General features: G+C 49.9%; 1 protein-coding gene across 3 annotated transcripts in view; it reads right to left on the reverse strand.

Annotated features, from left to right (window-relative positions):
- THRB (thyroid hormone receptor beta) overlaps nt 1-23,100 on the reverse strand; it is a 600,087-nt gene that overhangs the window by 564,366 nt on the left and 12,621 nt on the right. Inside the window, exon 1 of one of the 3 annotated variants that reach the window (XM_085630516.1) lies at nt 18,883-18,901. The exons of the other annotated variants lie outside the window; for them this stretch is intronic. Within the exon in view, the coding sequence (XP_085486642.1) occupies nt 18,883-18,894 (12 nt within the window). The 5' untranslated portion in view covers nt 18,895-18,901. Of the gene's footprint in view, nt 1-18,882; nt 18,902-23,100 lie in introns of those variants that run through there. 3 annotated transcript variants of the gene reach the window in all.

Consider the following 23,100-nt stretch of genomic DNA (forward strand, 5'->3'; position numbering starts at 1 on the left):
AATTACGCTAATCAGGCAGCAAGGAGCTGGTACCAGTCTTTTTCTAATCGAAGCAATCGACCTTGGGCTTCAAGACATTGACAACGCTGATTCACTCACTTAGAACTGAATTTGGAGATCCAGAAAAAGTGAGTCCAACCATATTAGTGTGATCATGGCAGGCAAGTGGGAAACAGCACTAGCATACAGTTCCATGGTCTATAGGTGCACTACAGGACACATTGCACATTCCTGGTGGGCACAGTTTCAAATAAAACCACAAGAGTGCGTCTTTGGAACATAGTCCAGTCCTACCATATTACCACATACTTAAATATTCGTCCTTCATGTCGTGTGAATTACTGTAAGAATTGGGCTGAAACACAGCTGACACAGGAGTAAAATAACATAATTTGGGCTTTGTCGGCTGGTTTCCTGCAGCATGAGGTAACAGTGGAACAGTTTATCGGCAACATTGGAATCCTTGTTTTAATGTGACAACTATAGAGTGATTTCTTATTGGTCTAAATGTCTTTGACTAAATAGCTTTTCATTCGAAATACAACTTGTCTTTACTTTATACACTGCTGAATGTCTGGTTGTCGAATTGGTACCAAAATACTCATTAGTGAGAATCTCCGCTATATAGATTGGGCTCTTTGAAATCTCATGCGGCTAATAAAAATTGAATTCAGGTGTCCAAAAAAACACTGCTGTCACCCGGAGGGTGCTCGGTCAAAAGGTGTGTAATATATCAACTGAGGACCCGGGACAGATTTACACTGGGCTCAGAGGATGAGAGCACACTTTTCCCATTTGTTTTAAACTCTCGTTGTCGATAGATGGGAGACGTGAGCTTGGGCACCTGCTTGTTACAGGGCTATGTTATGGTGGTTTAGATTTATGATGCAATTGTCTATTTTATTTTGCTATGGATCATCTTTTGGCCTAGTACATGCAGCATACAACAGAAGGATACCTAATGCTTTTCTGAATTTGCCTTTGAAAGAATTACACAATGAAGCTCCTGTTTGGGGGAAAGATCCATCAGTGCTTCGCATAATGTGCGCAGGTGCCTGCATTTATCAAGGCTGTTGTTGGAGAAGATGGCCGCTTGCCTGATGATTAGCCAGTAGCGGCTACTTCCTAAAGTTTGACCGGTCATGTTTGACATGTTTGCTATGTAGAGGGTCTGTATTTCCGCCAGATGTCGATTCTAAAGTTATAGTCCTGCCCCCAAATGGAGGAGATATTATACCATGAGATGAGTTACCATGCGTCAAGAAGTTTAACCCATTTCCAGTTGAAAACCTTTATTTAAAAAAAAAAAAAAAATCTTGCACTAAGTCAAGATTTTCCTAATCGTGTAGGCAATTAGGGAAGGTAACTTCCATTTCGAAGTACTTCATACAGCTTACATGTTCATTGTACCTGTTTAGATGAATTTGCTCACTTCTTGTTCTTAGATGTAGAAACTGCAGCCCAATCCCAGCGTTAAATTTCAGAAACGTTTTATAGCTTGTTGTGACCCAGCGGGAGGCAACCTGCAACTAACTGTAATATAGTACAAAGTAACTTCATCAAATTAGATATTTAACTTAATATAGACGTTTTGGTGTACATGATGTATTGTGTGTTCATTGACTAATAGGAACAATAATCTGAAAGATTAAAGGCTGAAGTACACCAGCCACACCCTGTGTAAAATAACCCGATTGGTTAATATAGAAAACAAGCATTGGCATAGCCAATAGGTCTCGCCTTTGGGACCTTATAAGTGTTTGGTTATCCAGCACAATATACTTGGTGCAACAATATGAACTGTTGCATGGCTAAACACTTATAAGGTCCCAAAGGCGAGACCTATTGGCTATTCCAATGCTTGTTGCTTTTAGCTACAGGTGCTGCACATCACACCTGGCGAAAATGGAAAAAAGCATCCCAGAGGTTCCACACGGAATTTTGGCCCGAGGCCACGCACTAACTTCTGGAACACCTGGATGTATAGTACCAAGTCCTTATAGAACTAACTCAAAAATTATATAAATCTCTTATTAGACTGTCTGATTGATGTATGGAATAGCGTTTACGACATTGGGCTATAACCGCCTGTACGAAGTCAATTAAAACTGGCTGATGATATAGAATGTGTCCTTATTGCCCTCGAAAGTCAAGGAGCCGTGATTTGAAATCCTTTCTGATCTGATGAGTGCCTCAGTCTTTATTGAGCCATCTGTGGGCCCACAGTATAAAGTCTTTATTATGCCATCCGGTGGATATACAGCAAAAAAAATATATTAAATCAGCCGTTTCATTATAGCATGAACCTTATTAAAATAGCCGATGGGCACATGGTACGACATCCTTATGAAACAGACGGATTGATAAATACCTTTTAAGTTCTTATTAAAGAGACTGATGGATGAAGAGCGTAAACCGAATGATGGAAACAAAGTATAAAGTCCTTATCACACCTGCGATATGGATACAAAGCATGATAGCTTCATAAAACCTGACGGACACATCATATGAACTCACACATTATTAGCACTCAGGCTGATAAATGTACAGCATGAAAATCTGTAGACACGGGCTGAGGAGTAGATGGCACACAGTTCTTATCACACAGGCTACTTGATACATCATCTAAAGTCGATATTGAACGGCTGATGGATCCATCGAAAGATATCCTTATTGGGCCAACATCTGCAAACAGATGTCAGTGAAGTAATGATGCACACATCATATAAAATACTTATTATACATGGCTAATAGATGCATAGGAGGAAACATGTATTCGCTGTGGATGCACTACATAAAACCTTTATCAGACAGGCTGTGGATATAGAAAATAAAGTCCATCATAAGCAGAGTAAAGAATACAGGCCTCCTTATTAAAGCAGGAATCGACACAGATGTCACTGAACAAACAGATACATATATGACACTCCAGTGAACCATATCGATGGACGCATTGAATAAACTCCTCCCTACGCCCTGTGATGGACACAGCACGGGACTCATTCTGAAGAAGGCGGCAGCCGTCGTCACTGAACGGGGTCACATGCAGAGTACGAGACTGACACGTAACTGGTACCAAACCTAATGTGTACATAAATGCCTATTTACCTAAGTACAATATCCTTCTAATCGCTCTCGGTTTGGAACGAAAAGGAAAAAGAGACAGAAGTACAAAAGGTGAAAGAACCAAGATCACACAGTGTGGTCTAGTTGGGCAGGGAGGTTTAGGATTCTGGCCGCTGGGTCCGCAGCCTTGTACCACCAGCTGATGCACACACCCGTGGATGAGCGGATCTCACAGTCTCCCAGAGTGGAAGGATCTCATGAAGTCAGTCAGAGTGTTTCTGATTGGACGCGCGCTGGTAACAGAGTAGCGCCGCCTCTCGTCCGACACGAGCCACGGATACACATTTCAACATCCCTCTTTCTGAGACAGAGGCTGGATACAAAGTGCTACATCGGTCTCCCGCAGGCTGGTGGTTGCACAAGGGCCGCCAAGTGCAACATTGTAGCCTTAGTACTGTATCATTAGCCTCGCAGTGCTACACGAGGGGGGCTGTCTAGAGGGCCTCCAACTGGGAACAGCTTCAGAGCCGTTTAGGGCGGCACGTGCCTACATCTTGGGGTTTCTTTCAGCTGTGAGGTTTCGCTTCGTTCCTGTGACTGAGCGGTGGGGCGGACCCAAAACAAACCTTCCCTGCAGGCGTAAGTTCCCAGTAGGGGCACACAGGCGGAATCCCAAACCGAGCTGTAAATCTACTGGCAGGCGAGGCTCCTGGACGGGGTGACAAATGTACTGGGGTGAATGTATGACATTGTTCTGCATTCTGTCCATCAACTGTTGTTTTTGCATTTGCCATCCCGAGTGGGAAGGGACGTGGGTCCCGTGCTCGCCATGCCACTGGAATCAAGCTATCGTGGCTGAAGGAGTGAAACCCCGAAACCGGTCCTCGGATGCTTGTTTCCAGTTCAGGGAGGACCTGGTTTGGCAGTTCGGGCTGGACTGTACCCATGAGGCACAGGGTCAAGACTGATTTGCATATGGCTGGGTTCAAACTGGAATGGCATGGTGAGCAAAAAAACGATGGATTTAGGCCCAGATCTCTGTACTGGGGTGAATGTATGACATTGTTCTGTATTCTGTCCATCAACTGTTGTTTTTGCATTTGTCACCCCGAGTGGGACGGGTATGCCCAGACGTGAGTCCCGTGCTCTCCATGCCACTGGAATCAGGCTATTGGCTGAAGAGGGGTGAAACCCTGAAACCGGTCCTAGGATGCTTGTTTCCAGTTCAGGGAGGACCTGGCTTGGCAGTTCGCGCTGGACTGTTCCCATGACTGATTTGCATATGGCTGGGTTCAAACTGGAACAGGCATGAGAGCAAAAAACTATGGATTTAGGCCCAGATCTCTGTACTGGGGTGAATGTATGACATTTTTCTGCATTCTGTCCATCAACTGTTGTTTTTGCATTCGCCTACTACTTTCCCAGTAGTAGGGCTTATAATGCCAGGTGGACCACCTGCCGGCTTAGGGCGGCGCTGCGCTTTGCACCTTTTAGCCCCTTCCTCCGGGGAACACGTTTTCATCATCCAATGATAGTCCGTTCTCTTTCTGATCATGGAAACACACTTGAGTGTAGCAATGTTTGTGAATAAGACCCAAGGTGAACATGTAAAGGCACTTTCAACATTGCCCCACCATCCGCAGCCGCACAACGTCTCAGGCTAGAGGAGCGCACTTTTGAGACACAGAGAAACCGCTTCCTACCACAAGGACATTTGCTAAAATATGACGGTGGACAATTCTGTTATATCAAGAACTTTCTGCAAGTCCAGGAGATCTTAAAATGACACCCCATGTAAGCTATTGATGAGCGAATTTGTTTACATAAAGCTATTAGGAGACTCTCAGGCAGGTAGGTCAACCCAGCCTTTCATTCTTCTGAGGTCGATAGATAGGGTAACATTAAGTGGTACAATATTAACGCCTGTTACCTGCAGTACTAGGATACCATGCACTATTCAGACAATATGTTATTTTTACATTATCATTAATACAAAAACAACAAAGAAATGACGTTTGTTTCTCATATTTTGGGGCCCTGTGTATTAACAAAGTTCCTAAGTATGTGTTCCTTTGCTGAAGGAGCAAATGCCGCCCATTAGAAACTAGGAATCCAAACATTGACGCTTAGAGTGCTACCTCCATCACCAGGTAACGATACGCGGTTTCCTACAGCTGCCCAGACCACATTTTAGACACCGCTGTTGAGGGGTTCTTTAGAGTATATTCTACTTACTGCTTGTGACATCAGAGACACTGAGGAGCTGTTGTAGTCAGTGCTCAGATTTGTAAAAGAATAAGTACCGGAGCCCAAAGTTTTGTGCAGAAGCTCCAAGCTCTGGTGGATGAGTTTCGGGATTGCTGAACACTGAAGCCACGTAGTCTCGATCCCACCTCATGCCTCTTTCTTCCACCACCCTACACCCCTTGCCTCTTTATTTCACTCTTACAGGAACTTCTTCATTTCTGCTTTCTCCTTTCCACACTGTTTTTCCATCTTTTTCTTCCTCCTGTTTTCCCCATTTTTATTTTTTTCTCGCTCTTGTTCTTGATTAAAGTCTGTTGAGGAAAAATAAGTGCTGGTCCCCAAAAATGAGTGCCGGTGGGCCCCACCTGCGTTCACCGCTTCATAGGGTTGTACTCCGCCATCGTGTGTAGCATCACAGTGCAAAAAGAACTTCAAAACAATTCTTCAAATGTGCACCAGGTGACTCTGGATTTCATTAAAGACCTGGTGGCTGGCGCTGCGCATAAAACTCTTTATTGCCCCAACCAGAGCAGCACTTCAAAGAACCACAGAGTCCTCAAATAAAAAGAATGTTTTCTAAAATCCTATTAAATTCCCTTACATTCTGAAGGCTCCCTTTTAGTACTCCAACACAAACTGACCTCAAATTGGTTTATTATTTTTTGACATTTGTGTTTCCAGCTAGCACATTGTACTACATTGTTGTGTTCGTTGACAATTTTCAATTCACAATTACTAAACAAAATATTACAAATATTTTAAAAGGGATGATGGCCAACAATGCTGACTTCAACAAAACAAGGTACACTAAGTGACATCGTAAACATGTTATAGGCCCTGGGCCAAACATGTTTTGAAACGCACCAGTCCCCAGCATCTTTGCATTTATGATTAATTTTTGCCTCATTCAATAGGCTACTATTCCAGAAAGGGAAAAGACAGAAGACAAATTATAGATTATCACTTACATAAAAACTGTGATCCTTTAAAATCTTTCTTTTCTCGATAGCAGACAGATTGGCAATGAAGAGAGACATGTGGTAGCCCAGCAGAGGGCTATGATATACTTGCCAACATTCTATGACCAAAAGAAGTAGGATTTAGCGTATCTCTAACATACTTATGTGCATTATGATGACGTCACAGGAAAGACATCATCTGACCTTTAACCTGCCACAAGATCACAGGAAATGACCACACAACACGTGACTGTGAACAGACTGCAGGGAACATTATTTGGCCTTTGATGATGAGGTCATCACTGTGGGGTGGAAGGGCAGGGCTAAAGCTAGGGGTGGGCGGAACTCACGAGTTACATAAAAACTCCGGGAGATTCCGTGAGCAGGCGGAATTCGGCACGTCGCGATGTTCGTGCTGATTTTTAGCACTGGGAACATGTGTTCCGTACTGTAAACGTTTTTCCAGAACTCTGTGTTCCAACCAGAACGCGGAGTCAATCGATCAATCAATCAGTACTTATTACCTGCAACTACTCACCCGTGAGGGTCTCAAGGTGCTGGAGTGGGCAAAATTCTGCAAACACCACATGCGAAGTGGAAATTTTCGCCCATCCCCAAGCTAAAACTCGCATATATTACTGTGCGCCATAGAAAAATACCAGAGGAAGTCTGCGAGCCCCTTCCAGTCTCGGTATTTGCTAGCCATTGTTTAATTAGTACCCATGTGTGCTCTCCAGACTTACCCTTGCTTTATCCAGTACTATTCGTACCCTATACATTGGCATTTATAGATTCCTTTTAGTCTTTTCATTACTCTGACCATGCCTGGTCGGCAGCCTCGGTCTTCTGCACACAAGTACAGTAGCTCTTTTCTTATTTTATTGTGCCTTTAAGGCAAAGAAGAGAGAGAGAAAGAAGTAAAAGGAGGAAAGAGAAAGTGACAGAAAGGAGAAGGGAACGAAAAAGAAGTTAGGATGAAAAGGAGTTAAAGGGCAGAGGAGGTAAGAGGAAGAAGAGAGAAGGTCTTGAAGCAAGAGAAAAGGGGAAAAGAAAAAGGACCAAAGATTAGTAAGAGATCTCTGGGGAAAGGTGGTGAGAAGATTGAACAGGGTAGGAAAAGAGGGAAGAACTGAAGGGGATCAATGAAAAGGAAATAGAGCAACAGGGAGTTGAAAGAGAAAAGAAAAAGATAGAAGAACGAGAGTGGAAATTTACAGTAAAAAAAACTGGAGTAGAAAAAGGCGGGCCAAGGAGGATAGGAACTGAGACATAGAATGAGAAAGCAGAATAAAGTGAGGAAAAAGAGATGGGGAAAGAAAAGCGTAGGAAGGGAGAATGTGACAAGTAAAGAGTGATGGAAGAGAGGAGGATGTAGGGAACAGAGAAGGAAGCAAGACCAAAGGGACAGCAGAACGGAAGCATGAGGAGGACAAGTGGAAAATAAAGGAGAGAGAATATGAGGGTGTGGAGTGAGGAGGAAACCAAGGGTGATCTATGGAGAAAATGTGAAGAATCAAGAGAAGGTGTAGAATGGGGGAGAGAGGATGTTAAGGAAAGAAGTGGACAGGGGAAGAAAAAGAGGCAACATGAAACGCAGAGAAGTGCAGAATGAAGAAAGGAAAGAGGGGTATGCAGAGAGAGTCGAGAGAGAGAGAGAAGAATGTACACCTGGCAGAGAGAGAACAATGTACACCTGGCATAGAGAGAATTAAAGAGACACAGGAGATGTAAAGAAACAAGACGAAGGAGCTGGGAATCGATAGTCTCCCCAGTAGTGCTAGATCATCTAAGTGCATCCTTTGTACCCCACTTTGGCCAGCTTCCTCTCACCACATCCAGGCACAGATCCCCAGTACTCACAGAGTGAAATTCGCGTAACGAAGGCCAACGAGAAAGGCATTTCTTGTTCGGATGACATCACCAATCATCTTGTAGTTTTATATTCCCTTTATTAAAGGGATTCAACATTGATACAGAAACCAGTCTGATGTTTGACTTCACTTTAAGATATACAACTGGGATGCACGCTGGATGTCATTCCCACCCTTCTCTCATGTCAGTGTTTACAATTGAAAGCATCATTAAAGTTTTCCCAAAAACAGTGGGACAATGTTTCACAGCTGGAAAGGGCGCCCCACGGCGTCTGGTATCTTGTCATTCACTTAGTACGCTATGCGAGCAGCGTGTTTCACCCCTTCCTCCCCTCCCTGGATCGTCATGGGGTCGTTGCAGCACTGGCCTCACTGCGGCCCACTAGAGGCTCTCGGATTGGACAGATCAGGGCTCCGTCATGGGGTCCTTGCAGCGCTGGCTGCTCTGCAGGTCTCCGTCATGGGGTCCTTGCAGCGCTGGCTGCTCTGTGGGGCTCTGTCGTGGGTCCTTACAGCGCTGCCTGCAGGTCTCCGTCATGGGGTCCTTGCAGCGCTGCCTGCCCTGCAGGACTCCGTCATGGGGTCCTTGCAGAGCTGGCTGCTCTGTGGGGTCCCTTCATGGGGTCCTTGCAGAGCTGGCTGCTCTGTGGGGTCCCGTCATGGGGTCCTTGCAGCGCTGGCTGCTCTGCAGGGCACCGTCATGGGGTCTTTGCAGCGCTGGCTGTTCTGCAGGTCTCCGTCATGGGGTCCTTGCAGCGCTGGCTGCTCTGCAGGGCCCGTCATGGGGTCCTTGCAGCGCTGGCTGCTCTGCAGGGCTCCGTCATGGGGTCCTTGCAGCGCTGGCTGCCCTGCAGTTCTCCGTCATGGGGTCCTTGCAGCGCTGGCTGCTCTGCAGGTCTCCGTCATGGGGTCCTTGCAGCGCTGGCTGCTCTACAGGGCCCGTCATGGGGTCTTTGCAGCCCTGGCTGCTCTGCAGCCCCCAGTTACGGGGTCCTTGCAGCGCTGGCTGCTCTGTGGCCCAAAATCACAGGGTCCTTGTAGCGCCGGCTGCGCTGCAGCCCACCGTCATGGGGTCCTTGCAGCGCTGGCTACCCTCAGCCCACCGTCATGGGGTCCTTGCAGTGCTGCCTTCCCTCAGCCCACCGTCATGGGGTCCTGGCAGCACTGCCTGCCCTGCAGGACTCCGTCATGGGATCCTTGCAGCGCTGGCTGCTCTGTGGGGTCTCGTCATGGGGTCCTTGCAGCGCTGGCTGCTCTGTGGGGTCTCCTCATGGGGTACTTGCAGCGCTGCCTGCTCTGCAGGTCTACGTCATGGGGTCCTTGCAGCGCTGCCTGCTCTGCAGGTCTACGTCATGGGGTCCTTGCAGCGCTGCCTGCTCTGCAGGTCTACGTCATGGGGTCCTTGCAGCGCTGGCTGCTCTGTGGGGCTCGGTCGTGGGGTCCGTGCAGCGATGCCTGCCCTGCAGGTCTCCGTAATGGGGTCCTTGAAGCGCTGGCTGCTCTGTGGGGCTCCTATAAATCTAAACGGAAGGCCCTCCCTAGGGTAATTAAAGGTCCAAGAGAAGGGGGGAAGAGACCAAAGAATTATCTGGGAAAGCTCTTTCTGGACCTATATTATTTTATATGAGACTTAAACAAGTTCTCACCTGCCAATATAGCACAGAAAATTAAACAAATAAAGTTATTTATTTAGTAACCATTTTTATTTGTATTTTTTCACTTTTATCAATTTGAGTACACACTAATTAAAACATTCTATCCATTATTTTGTTAACACTTCACATGTATGTTCATTTAGTACTATCCAAAACCTAAAACATAACCCCGTGGCTAATAATGTACAAAACAATTCATACTCTCACACATACATCAGTCATACTCATATCCTTAAAATAGCAACAAACATTTAGTGGTTTGGCATAGTCTCCAAGACAAGTTTGAAAGAAGAAGACAACAATAAGTACAGTTATTTCTAATAGTACTGGGTCTCAGGAGACCTCTCCTCTAGATGGAAAGGGCCATATAGGTCCAGAAAGAGCTTTCCCAGATAATGCTCTGTGGGGCTCCGTCATGGGGTCCTGGCAGCACTGCCTGCCTGGCAGGTCTCCGTCATGGGGTCCTTGCAGCGCTGCCTGCAGGTCTCCGTCATGGGGTCCTTGCAGTGCTGCCTGCCAAGCGCTGGCTGCTCTGTGGGGTCTCGTCATGGGGTCCTTGCAGCGCTGGCTGCTCTGTGGGGTCTCGTCATGGGGTCCTTGCAGCGCTGGCTGCTCTGTTGGGTCTCGTCATTGGGTCCTTGCAGCGCCGGCTGCTCAGCAGGTCTCTGTCATGGGGGTCCTTGCAGTGCTGCCTGCCAAGCGCTGGCTGCTCTGTGGGGTCTCGTCATGGGGTCCTTGCAGCGCTGGCTGCTCTGTGGGGTCTCGTCATGGGGTCCTTGCAGCGCTGGCTGCTCTGTTGGGTCTCGTCATTGGGTCCTTGCAGCGCTGGCTGCTCTGTGGGGCTCTGTCGTGGGGTCCTTGCAGCAAAGCCTGCTCTGGTGGGCTCCGTCATGAGGTCCTTGCATTGCTGCCTGCCTGGCAGGTCTCAGTCATGGGGTCTTTGCAGCGCCGGCTGCTCTGCAGTTCTCCATCATGGGGTCCTTGCAGAGCTGGCTGCTCTGTGGGGCCCCGTCATGGGGTCCTTGCAGCGCTGCCTGCTCTGCAGGGCTCCGTCATGGGGTCCTTGCAGCGCTGCCTGCCCTGGAAGTCTCCGTCATGGGATCCTTGCAGTGCTGGCTGCTCTGTGGGGTCTCGTCATGGGGTCCTTGCAGCGCTGGCTGCTCTGCAGGGCTCCGTCATGGGGTCCTGGCTGCTCTGCGGGGCTCCGTCATGGGGTCCTTGCAGCGCTGCCTGCCCTGCAAGTCTCCGTCATGGGGTCCTGGCTGCTCTGCGGGGCTCCGTCATGGGGTCCTTGCAGCACTGCCTGCCCGCAGGTCTCAGTCATGGGGTCCTGGCTGCTCTGCGGGGTTCCGTCACGGGGTCCTTGCAGTGCTGCCTGCTCTGCAGGTCTCCGTCATGGGGTCCTTGCAGCGCTGGCTGCCCTGCAGTTCTCCGTCATGGGGGTCCTTGCAGCGCTGCATGCTCTGTGGGGCTCTGTCGTGGGGTACTTGCAGTGATGCCTGCTCTGCTGGGATCCGTCATGGGGTCCTTGCAGCGCCGGCTGCTCTGCTGGGCCCGTCAAGGGGTCCGTGCAGCGCTGCCTGCTCTACAGGGCCCATCATGGGGTCCTTGCAGCGCCGGCTGCTCAGCAGGTCTCTGTCATGGGGGTCCTTGCAGCGCTGCCTGCTCTGCAGGCCTCTGTCATGGGGTCTTTGCAGCGCTGCCTGCTCTACAGGGCCCGTCATGGGGTCCTTGCAGCGCTGCCTGCTCTACAGGGCCCGTCATGGGGTCCTTGCAGCGCCGGCTGCTCTGCAGGCCTCTGTCATGGGGTCCTTGCAGCGCTGCCTGCTCTACAGGGCTCCGTCATGGGGTCCTTGCAGCGCTGCCTGCTCTGCAGGGCACTGTCATGGGGTCCTTGCAGCGCTGCCTGCTCTGCAGGGCACTGTCATAGGGTCCTTGCAGCGCCGGCTGCTCTGCAGGGACCGTCATGGGGTTCTTGCAGCGCCGGCTGCTCTGCAGGGACCGTCATGGGGTCTTGCAGCGCCGGCTGCTCTGCAGAGCCCGTCATGGGGTCCTTGCAGCGCTGGCTGCTCTGCAGGCCTCTGTCATGGGGTCCTTGCAGCGTTGCCTGCTCTGCAGGTCTCCGTCATGGGTCCTTGCAGCGCTGGCTGCTCTACAGGGCCCGTCATGGGGTCTTTGCAGCACTGGCTGCTCTGCAGTCCCCAGTCACGGGGTCCTTGCAGCGCTGGCTGCTCTGTGGCCCAACATCACAGGGTCCTTGTAGCGCTAGCTGCGCTGCAGCCCACCGTCATGGGGTCCTTGCAGCGCTGGCTACCCTCAGCCCACCGTCATGGGGTCCTTGCAGCGCTGGCTTCCCTCAGCCCACCGTCATGGGGTCCTGGCAGCACTGCCTGCCCTGCAGGACTCCGTCATGGGATCCTTGCAGCGCTGGCTGCTCTGTGGGGTCTCGTCATGGGGTCCTTGTAGCGCTGCCTGTTCTGCTGGGGTCCGTCATGGGGTACTTGCAGCGCTGCCTGCTCTGCAGGTCTACGTCATGGGGTCCTTGCAGCGCTGCCTGCTCTGCAGGTCTACGTCATGGGGTCCTTGCAGCGCTACCTGCTCTGCAGGTCTACGTCATGGGGTCCTTGCAGCGCTGGCTGCTCTGTGGGGCTCTGTCGTGGGGTACTTGCAGCGATGCCTGCCCTGCAGGTCTCCGTCATGGGGCCCTTGAAGCGCTGGCTGCTCTGTGGGGCTCCGTCATGGGGTCCTGGCAGCACTGCCTGCCTGGCAGGTCTCTGTCATGGGGTCCTTGCAGCGCTGCCTGCAGGTCTCCGTCATGGGGTCCTTGCAGTGCTGCCTGCCAAGCGCTGGCTGCTCTGTAGGGTCTCGTCATGGGGTCCTTGCAGCGCTGGCTGCTCTGTGGGGTCTCGTCATGGGGTCCTTGCAGCGCTGGCTGCTCTGTGGGGTCTCGTCATGGGGTCCTTGCAGCGCTGGCTGCTGTGTGGGGCTCCGTCGTGGGGTCCTTGCAGCAAAGCCTGCTCTGGTGGGCTCCGTCATGAGGTCCTTGCATTGCTGCCTGCCTGGCAGGTCTCAGTCATGGGGTCCTTGCAGCGCCGGCTGCTCTGCAGTTCTCCATCATGGGGTCCTTGCAGCGCTGGCTGCTCTGTGGGGCCCTGTCATGGGGTCCTTGCAGCGCTGCCTGCTCTGCAGGGCTCCGTCATGGGGTCCTTGCAGCGCTGCCTGCCCTGGAAGTCTCCGTCATGGGATCCTTGCAGTGCTGGCTGCTCTGTGGGGTCTCGTCATGGGGTCCTTGCAGCGCTGGCTGCTCTGCAGGGCTCCGTCATGGGGTCCTGGCTGCTCTGCGGGGCTCCGTCATGGGGTCCTTGCAGCGCTGCCTGCCCTGCAAGTCTCCGTCATGGGGTCCTGGCTGCTCTGCGGGGCTCCGTCATGGGGTCCTTGCAGCACTGCCTGCCCCGCAGGTCTCCGTCATGGGGTCCTGGCTGCTCTGCGGGGTTCCGTCATGGGGTCCTTGCAGTGCTGCCTGCTCTGCAGGTCTCCGTCATGGGGTCCTTGCAGCGCTGGCTGCCCTGCAGTTCTCCGTCATGGGGTCCTTGCAGCGCTGCATGCTCTGTGGGGCTCTGTCGTGGGGTCCTTGCAGCGATGCCTGCTCTGCTGGGCTCCGTCATGGGGTCCTTGCAGCGCCGGCTGCTCTGCTGGGCCCGTCAAGGGGTCCGTGCAGCGCTGCCTGCTCTACAGGGCCCATCATGGGGTCCTTGCAGCGCCGGCTGCTCAGCAGGTCTCTGTCATGGGGGTCCTTGCAGCGCCGGCTGCGCTGCAGGCCTCTGTCATGGGGTCCTTGCAGCGCTGCCTGCTCTGCAGGCCTCTGTCATGGGGTCTTTGCAGCGCTGCATGCTCTACAGGGCCCGTCATGGGGTCCTTGCAGCGCTGCCTGCTCTACAGGGCCCGTCATGGGGTCCTTGCAGCGCCGGCTGCTCTGCAGGCCTCTGTCATGGGGTCCTTGCAGCGCTGCCTGCTCTACAGGGCTCCGTCATGGGGTCCTTGCAGCGCTGCCTGCTCTGCAGGGCACTGTCATGGGTCCTTGCAGCGCTGCCTGCTCTGCAGGGCACTGTCATGGGGTCCTTGCAGCGCCGGCTGCTCTGCAGGGACCGTCATGGGGTCCTTGCAGCACCGGCTGCTCTGCAGGGACCGTCATGGGGTCTTGCAGCGCCGGCTGCTCTGCAGAGTCCGTCATGGGGTCCTTGCAGCGCCGGCTGCTCTGCAGGCCTCCGTCATGGGGTCCTGGCAGCGTTGCCTGCTCTGCGGGCACTGTCATGGGGTCCTTGCAGCGCTGCCTGCTCTACAGGGCCCGTCATGGGGTCCTTGCAGCGCCGGCTGCTCTACAGGGCACCTGAGCCGGGCCTGTCGCTTCTCCCTCTCACTTGGTGGGATTTTTAAAGGTGAGTGCGCTCCAGCCACCCAGGTGCCCTGGCCGCCTCTGCAGACTTAGCTCCTGTTAAGGAAAACAGGAGTGGGGCAGTGAAGAGTGTAAGTGTTTCTAAAAGTGCTTTAGGTCGGCAGGTCCAGTCAGACACTGAGCAGTTGCACTTCTACAATTTGAACGAGGGGGTACTAGCATGTTACAGAAGGGGTTCAATGCTCTTAATAGGAGAGTACCAAAGCTTTTCGGTAGTGAACCGATACTCTGGCGCAGTGAGCACCTAGTCAAGCACTAGTTGTTGATGGGACCAGGTCTCCTCACGCCCTTTCTCTCTGCCCTGCAGTTGAGCGTATAGACAGAGGGATGTATGAATTTCTGAAAACCCATGAGCTCTGATGCCGAACCCTTGACAGCCAATGGAGGTTCAGCAAGCGACAGCGGAAGCGTGAAAACACTGCGCCTCACCTCTAGAGGCTCTCGGATTGGACAGATCAGGGAGTGATGCTGCCTACAGAATGCCCGCGTGCACTGCCCTCTGCAGCATCACGGGTGGTACTGCGAGTACCCCTTGGACTGGACTGGCTGGACGCCGTCCCCTTCCCACAGCAGCCCACAGCCAGAGTGCAGTGCAAGGACAGCTGTGGGTAATGTGCCCAGCTTCCTACTTCAAATACACGGGTTGCCTCACGGTTTTTGGACCTATATATGTTCGTTTTGAGCTCATAAATGTTCACTGCCCGCAAGTGTGTGGACTGGGAACACTCCCCGTCAGGTGCCTTCAGGGCAGAATGAAAGGAACCTTCAGTTGGGCTAGACACGCCTACTCAGCAGCAGCATACCCAAGCTCAATCCGAACCGGACTGCTATGATATTGTGATCACGGACTGCTATGATAACATTATTACTGACTGCTATGATATCATCGCTGACAGCTATGATGCCATTATCAGTGACTGCTATGATAGCATCACCACTGACTGCTATGATATCATTGATACCATTATCACTGACTGCTATGCGATCATTATCACTGACAGCTATGATGCCATTATCACTGACTGCTATGATAGCATTACCACTGACTACTATGATATCGTTGATACCATTATTAATGACTGCTATGATGGTATCACTATCACTGACTGCTATGATAGCATTATTACTAATTGCTATGATAATACTATCATAGTCAGAAATAATCCTATCACTTACTGCTATGATACCATTATCACTGACTGCTATGATAGCATTATTACTGACTGCTATGGTAGCATTATCACCGACAGCTATGATACCATTATCACTGATTGCTATTATATTATTATCACTGACGGCTATGATACCATTGACACCATTATCATTGGCTGCTATGATATCATTATCACCGACTGCTATGAGATCATGATCATTGACTGCTATGAGATTATTATCACTGACTGCTATGAGATTATCACTGACTGCTATGCGATTATCATTGACTGCTGTATCATTATCACTGACTGCTATGAGATTATTATCTATGACTGCTATGATAGCGTTATCACTGACGGCTATATCATTATTAGTGACTGCTATGATAGCATTATCACTGACTGCTATGATATCATTATCGCTGACTGCTATGAGAATATTATCAGTGACTGCTATGATAGCATTATCACTGACTGCTATATCATTACCACTGCCTGCTATATCATTATCACTGACTGCTATGAGATTATTATCACTGACTGCTATATCATTACCACGGACTGCTATGAGATTATTATCACTGACTGCTGTGGTAGCATTAACACTGACTACTATATCATTATTAGTGACTGCTATGATACCATTATCCCCGACGGCTAGGATATCATTATCGCGGACTGCTATGATATAATTGATACCATTATTAATGACTGCTATGATGGTATCACTATCACTGACTGCTATGATATCATTATCACTTACCGTTATGATATAATTATTAACCCTTGCTCAACATTGTAAGTCGCAGTGAGGCATGGATCTGGCTTTCAAACAAGAAAACAAAAAGGAAAAACAAGAAACTTTTTAAATAGTCATTACAGTGTATGTCCCGATGAAATAAAAAAGATATCTCATGAAAGTTGGGGTTCGAGGCCAAAGCCCACTCTGGCCAGATCTTAAAAGCCCTGGTGAACAATTTGTATTTTATTAGCGAGCATTTAGAACAGTCAACATTAACTGGTATATGTTGCAACATTACATATATGAATGTGTTTTAGTTAATGTTCAGCACATGCGTGCCTTTAACACTAATGTTTTTGTATGCAATCCTAAAGTTGTCAGTTACAAAGAATGGAATGAAATGGGGTACACCTATATGCTCAGGATCACACATGTTGCAGAGCAGACACATTAGAATTTGAGGCTTTTCACCACCCTCTCTTTACTCGTCTCGATTTACATAACAGGCCGATGCTTTTGCGTAGCTGTTTCATAATTTCATCAACACACCTGTGCAGAAAGAACACGATCAAACCATCTACAGAAACAGTTCTACAAATGAATTACGCAAACCGAGTGCAGTTCAATAGCTCGATCATCAAAAGTAGAAACGCGTATGAAGATCCTCGAAATGAGTATGCGAGGAGATTAGGTGACAATGCCCCCTCCAGAGAACATTAATCAGTGCAAGGAAATAGAGGCATTTACTTCCATGTCAACAGCGCTGCCCTCCCATGACTCGGCGGCACAATGACTTCACAAGATGTGCTCAGGAGCGGTGTCCTCGGGCAGCCAATAAAAGCGACGAGAGAATCGGCGCAGACACTGAAAGCCCCGGCGCTGAACGGATGAAGGTCGGCTCTGCTGCTTGACACACGCACCTTCGGTGAAACATTTGTTTACAACGCCATTTCAGTGGGAGCAGCGCAGGGCCCATTTCAGAACAAGAAACCTAGACGGTGCTACAGCAGCCCTACCTCAGCAGGCAGGTCACTGTACTTTTGGGCACAAATCCACAAGAGAGACAGAGGGGAGAGGGTGTAATGAGGTCGGCACCGTGTATGCTTGAGGTCAAAAGGCCAGTTCACGCGTCCTGCTATCGGACAGACAGGATCCCAGTCCAGAAATGCCTCAGCTGAAGTTGGAATCCACACTCACCGCTCGCAGGGCACACAGGACACATTGATATGTACACACAAGGAAGTAACTATAAAACTACCCACGCGCCTGTGGCTGGCACCGGAACAAGTACCACGCGACAGGCGCGCAGCATATACGCTTAGGACAGAGGGTCTAGGGGGCCTTTTAAAAGAACTGTAGGAAAGGGATGGTGCGGCAGTACTGCTCAGAACAGCAACGGTACTGGGGACTGTAGGAATGCAGGACGACTGGACACTGCCTGCAGCCTCAGGTACCTGACCACACCTGCACTCCTCCACAAGCTGGCCAACCTGCAGTGCCAGGACATCCAGAGCAGGCAGCCTCTGGTGGCAGAACATTCCCAACACCCTGCACATGCTGGACATCCCAACTTGCCACCAGTACCTGGTGGTCATAAATCCCTGCCTGCCTCCAGTACCCGCTCATCCATCTCTGCCTGCCTCCAGTACCCGCTCATCCATCTCTGCCTGCCTCCAGCACCCGCTCATCCATCTCTGCCTGACTCCAGTACCTGCTTGTCCATCTCTGCCTGCTTCCAGTACCCACTCATCCACCTCTGCCTGCCTCCAGTACCTGCTCGTCCATCTCTGCCTGCTTCCAGTACCCGCTCATCCACCTCTGCCTGCCTCCAGTACCTGCTCGTCCATCTCTGCCTGCTTCCAGTACCCGCTCGTCCATCTCTGCCTGCTTCCAGTACCCGCTCATCCACCTCTGCCTGCCTCCAGTACCTGCTTGTCCATCTCTGCCTGCTTCCAGTACCCGCTCATCCACCTCTGCCTGCCTCCAGTACCTGCTCGTCCATCTCTGCCTGCCTCCAGTACCTGCTTGTCCATCTCTGCCTGCTTCCAGTACCCGCTCATCCATCTCTGCCTGCCTCCAGTACCTGCTTGTCCATCTCTGCCTGCTTCCAGTACCCGCTCATCCATCTCTGCCAGACTCCAGTACCTGAACATCCCTCTCTGCCTGACTCCAGTACCTGAACATCCATCTCTGCCCGACTCCAGTACCTGCTCGTCCATCTCTGCCTGACTCCAGCACCCGCTCGTCCATCTCTGCCTGCCTCCAGTACCCGCTCGTCCATCTCTGCCTGCCTCCAGTACCCGCTCGTCCATCTCTGCCTGCTTCCAGTACCTGCTCATCCATCTCTGCCTGCCTCCAGTACCTGCTCATCCATATCTGCCTGCCTCCAGTACCTGCTTGTCCATCTCTGCCTGACTCCAGTACCTGAACATCCCTCTCTGCCTGACTCCAGTACCTGAACATCCATCTCTGCCCGACTCCAGTACCTGCTCGTCCATCTCTGCCTGACTCCAGCACCCGCTCGTCCATCTCTGCCTGACTCCAGTACCCGCTCGTCCATCTCTGCCTGCCTCCAGTACCCGCTCGTCCATTTCTGCCTGCCTCCAGTACCTGCTCGTCCATCTCTGCCCGACTCCAGTACCTGCTTGTCCATCTCTGCCTGACTCCAGTACCCGCTCATCCATCTCTGCCCGACTCCGGGTACCCGCTCATCCATCTCCGCCTGACTCCAGTACCTGCTCGTCCATCTTTGCCTGCTTCCAGTACCCGCTCATCCATCTCTGCCCGACTCCAGTACCTGCTCGTCCATCTCTGCCTGCTTCCAGTACCCGCTCGTCCACCTCTGCCTGCTTCCAGTACCTGCTCGTCCATCTCTGCCTGCTTCCAGTACCTGCTCGTCCATCTCTGCCTGCTTCCAGTACCCGCTCATCCATCTCGGCCTGCCTCCAGTGCCTGCTCATCCATCTCTGCCTGCCTCCAGTACCTGCTCATCCACCTCTGCCTGCTTCCAGTACCTGCTCATCCATCTCTGCCTGCCTCCAGTACCTGCTCATCCATCTCTGCCTGCCTCCAGTACCTGCTCATCCATATCTGCCTGCCTCCAGTACCTGTACATAAATAAATACAAAATAACAACAGTGCCGTGGCCCGTGTTTTCGTTGGCTTCGAGGCTGGTGCTGCCCAATGCCCTGGTTGTGGAATACCAAAACTTCTAGTTTTTATTCCACCCCAGGCCTCTTTTCCACCATCCTTTACTTCTGCCTCCTTTTCTCAGTCCTTCAAGTCCTTTGTCACCCCTGCTTTCTCTCTTTGTCCCCATTGTATCACCTTTGTCTTCTTTCTTCACTCTCTCCTTGTCTGTCATTTTCCCTCTTGCACGAGATCAACGTGTGAGGTTGTAAAGGGAGTGGCAGTGCCCACCACCGGGAGCACCCCGCACAAATTAAGCACTCGCGTTAATAGCAACAATGTGAAGCTTTGCATTGTTCTCTGGGTCCGGTGAATGCAGGGCCCATCACCAAGGAACCTCCTGTATGTTTAAAACCCCAGGCCCACCCCCTTTTCCCAGTCCTGCCTGTATTGTTTCTCAGCTTATATTGTTTAGTTTATTTTATTATCCCAAACCTGGCCGCTTTCCATTTCAGGCTTCTTAATAGAAAATCGTGAGATCCTGTAATAGACTCCTGGGAATGTTTGTAAACACAGATTCAAATTTACGAGTTCACATTGTTTACATATTTTTATGTGGTTATAACACGTAATAAAAACGCTAAACTAAGGAAGAAGAATACATGACAGGCCGGTGGCACTGCCTAATTACGTGCTGGGCTCCCCAAACACGCACACTGCTGGTGAGAAGCAGGAAGTCCGTTCCCTTCTTACCAGAGTCAGGGGAGTGGTCAGGTGCCCGGGGCGTGGCCTGCTCCCCTGCAAGGACACATCTGTGGCCTCGGATCACTCAGTCCGAGCCTCCGCCCCTAAGGCGCCCTTTAAAGTATTCTCAGCAGGTTGGGCGCCTGCCAGCTCCGGGGTTCATGCACCGCTGTTCCCAGCACTCCAGCGACCCACAGTAGGGCCGGCGCGCGCCCTGCTCTGGGCACACGCGCCGGGTGTTTATCCCGCTGCTAAAACACCAAAGGCTTCTGGACAACCGTAAAATATATAGTTTTTTAAGAGGTGCACCATAAATGTAGCCTTTGTTATTCAACAGGAAACCGAGGGCGGTGCTCGCTACGTTTCAGGCAATACTGTATTTTGCAATGTTATATAAAAATGGTTCACATTTTCCAGGGGTGACGCAACATATGGCGCCCTTCCTAAAAACTTTGTGTGTTTGTTTCAAGTCTTCGGCTGCTGCAGTTCTTTCTCTCTTCAAGCCGATGGAAGCAGGACTTCCAAAAAGATGACCGAGTTTTCTTGTATAGCACGCTGTCTCTTCTAGGCGCTTGAGAGAATTTAGGCCACAAATCTTGTGTTAATGAAAACAAAAGAAACAGTTTCAGAGCGGCAGGGGTGTAATGCATGCCCCTGCGCCGCAACCTTCTAGGGGGGGGGGGCTATTGAACCCCAAACCAATAAATATCTGTGTCATATGGGAGACTAAGCAGACCCCCCAGGATATTACACCATGGATTAGCAAATTAAGCCGCACAAATATGGACATTTAGCAGCACACATATGGGAATTTTGCGGCAATTTTTAAAGGCACTTTATTTTGCTATTTTTTTGAACACCATATGCAGAGATCTTATTTTTAGGTGGTATTTTACAACATGAAAGTTTACGCCAAAGCACTGTGTACAGTATTTAGGCTGCCAGGTTTATCTACTGTGTGGATCATGCAGCATTTATGTTCTCATTACTTTCAGCTTGAGTACTGTGCAATCGTTATGTATCTCCTTAGTACGCAGTGTTTAATTTGTAAAAAAAAATAAGTGCCAGGGCTGTCATCAGGAGACCACTGCAGCTTGCACCACACATTGCCCCTGCCATGCTGCCAATGACAGTATCAACACAACTACAAACCATCACACTCCTACAAGTGTTGCAATTCCGACTATTCCAGGCCCCCAAAGCATTAAGAAAAGCCTGGGCGGCAGGTAAAAGTCATTTTTAATGTATATTGAATTAATAATCAACTGCTGTTCTGGTCACTTCTACATTAGCCAGACAGCACCACCTTGTGGCAGACTGTCACATGTGCCGGTGCTAACAATTAAGTGTCGGTGCAATGCAGCAGAAACCACCGGCTCAAATTAAGCAGTGTTAGTATGTCAGATTATAGCAGTGACATTCTTCCCCCCACCTGACAACAATGCAAATATTGAACTAGGAGTTCAGTCAGTTGTTATGCGCATCCTCTAGGTGGCCTGGGTTCATATTATACAAGAACAACATTATAATTTTTCAAATCAAACACAGGAGAGTATTTTGTAAAGCGCACGTCCTGAAATCATATATTTTGAGGTCCTCTTAAACGTGATCATGAAGAAAAAGGAGGGAAAGTGAAAACAATTGCATAGGATCACACAATTTGGTAAAGAGGGAAACTCAGGATTAATACCAGGTTTTCTGGTTTCACATTGTGCAGTTCAGTCACTAGATGTATATGCTTCGCTTCCTCTAAACCCACCGCACTGCAAACACCGCTTTGCCAGCCCTCCTACCCTGACCACCATCCTGCTGGCATCAATGTGGCCCCCTGTTTAAAGTTATTTTTGTTATACACTGAGACCCCCAATCTCTGTTACCCCTCCATGATGATCTGGTAAATAACTGTTATAGATGTAAGGTTATATTATAGGTTCCTTTATAGGTAGCTCTGAGTACGGACTGCTTCACAGCATTCACCACGGGGTGTAGTCAAGGTCATCTGTGCATCACTTGGAGGCTATGGTAGGCCCAGCCTCAACCAAAATCAGCCATTACAAAAATGGGGTGACCCAATAGTCAGGGACCTGGGTGTAATCTTGATACAAAAGACAATGGTCCTAAACCGATTATTAACACACCAGAGCAGTAGGCTCTCACTTAGTTATATCATTCACTCAGTAACAAGCTGAATAAGGGAAAATTATTTTTGAAAAGCTCACAATATTAAATACAACATTCCAACATAAAGAAAGCAACACCCAAAATCTAAATCACCATACATTTATTTTCATTTTTAGGCAATTTTTAGTTTATGCAATATGTAACACAAGGTTGCTCCAGAGGGAACGTGCATATAGCAAGAGTGCTAGAGGGTGAGTGAGTGAGAAGGAAATCGTAGAACGTAGTGACAAAGACAATATTGAGTAGATTACAAGGGGACCGGTTGTCAATCACCGTCCAAAGGAGCCTGGTCACGTTTACAAAGTATGAAGACTCAATTATACATTTAGAAAAAATAAATCAATTCATAATATAGCACGTATGAGAGTTGCGTATCCCAGGCGATTAGGGGGGAAGGCGTCGACGTTTCGACCCGTCTAGGTGGCCTTAAGGGTAGCTTGAACCTCGGCCGTGCGGGTCTTCATCAGGACAAAGGGGCAACCTTAATTGAGTCCTGGGCTTGATCGCATGCCTAAGAAATTAGAAAAGGGAGGAGGTGATAAGAATGTTGCCCATAAGATAACTCAATTTAGAAAAAGGCCTTAATGCCGGCTTACCCGATGTAAATCAAGGATCAGGATTCCTTACGGTAGCGTATGGGGGTCAGGTACTAAATTCCTGTATCCTTTCAAGATGTACAGGTTAAGATTACCCGTAATAGGATATCTAGAAGATTAAAGACGCAACTGCATTATAATACTTGCGACTCCTAGACCATTTTATGTTGCATGTCGAGAGGTGTGGCAATGTTTACCTGAGATTAGAGCACGTGTCTCTTAAGAGCTGGGATTGATGCCGAGCTAGAAATAAACAAAAGGTGAGGCGTCAAAAATGAAGAATTAATTTCCAAATATTGGCAG

This window comes from Triturus cristatus, chromosome 10 (genome assembly GCF_964204655.1).
Source record: "Triturus cristatus chromosome 10, aTriCri1.1, whole genome shotgun sequence".
Classification (NCBI taxonomy): Eukaryota; Metazoa; Chordata; class Amphibia; order Caudata; family Salamandridae; genus Triturus; species Triturus cristatus.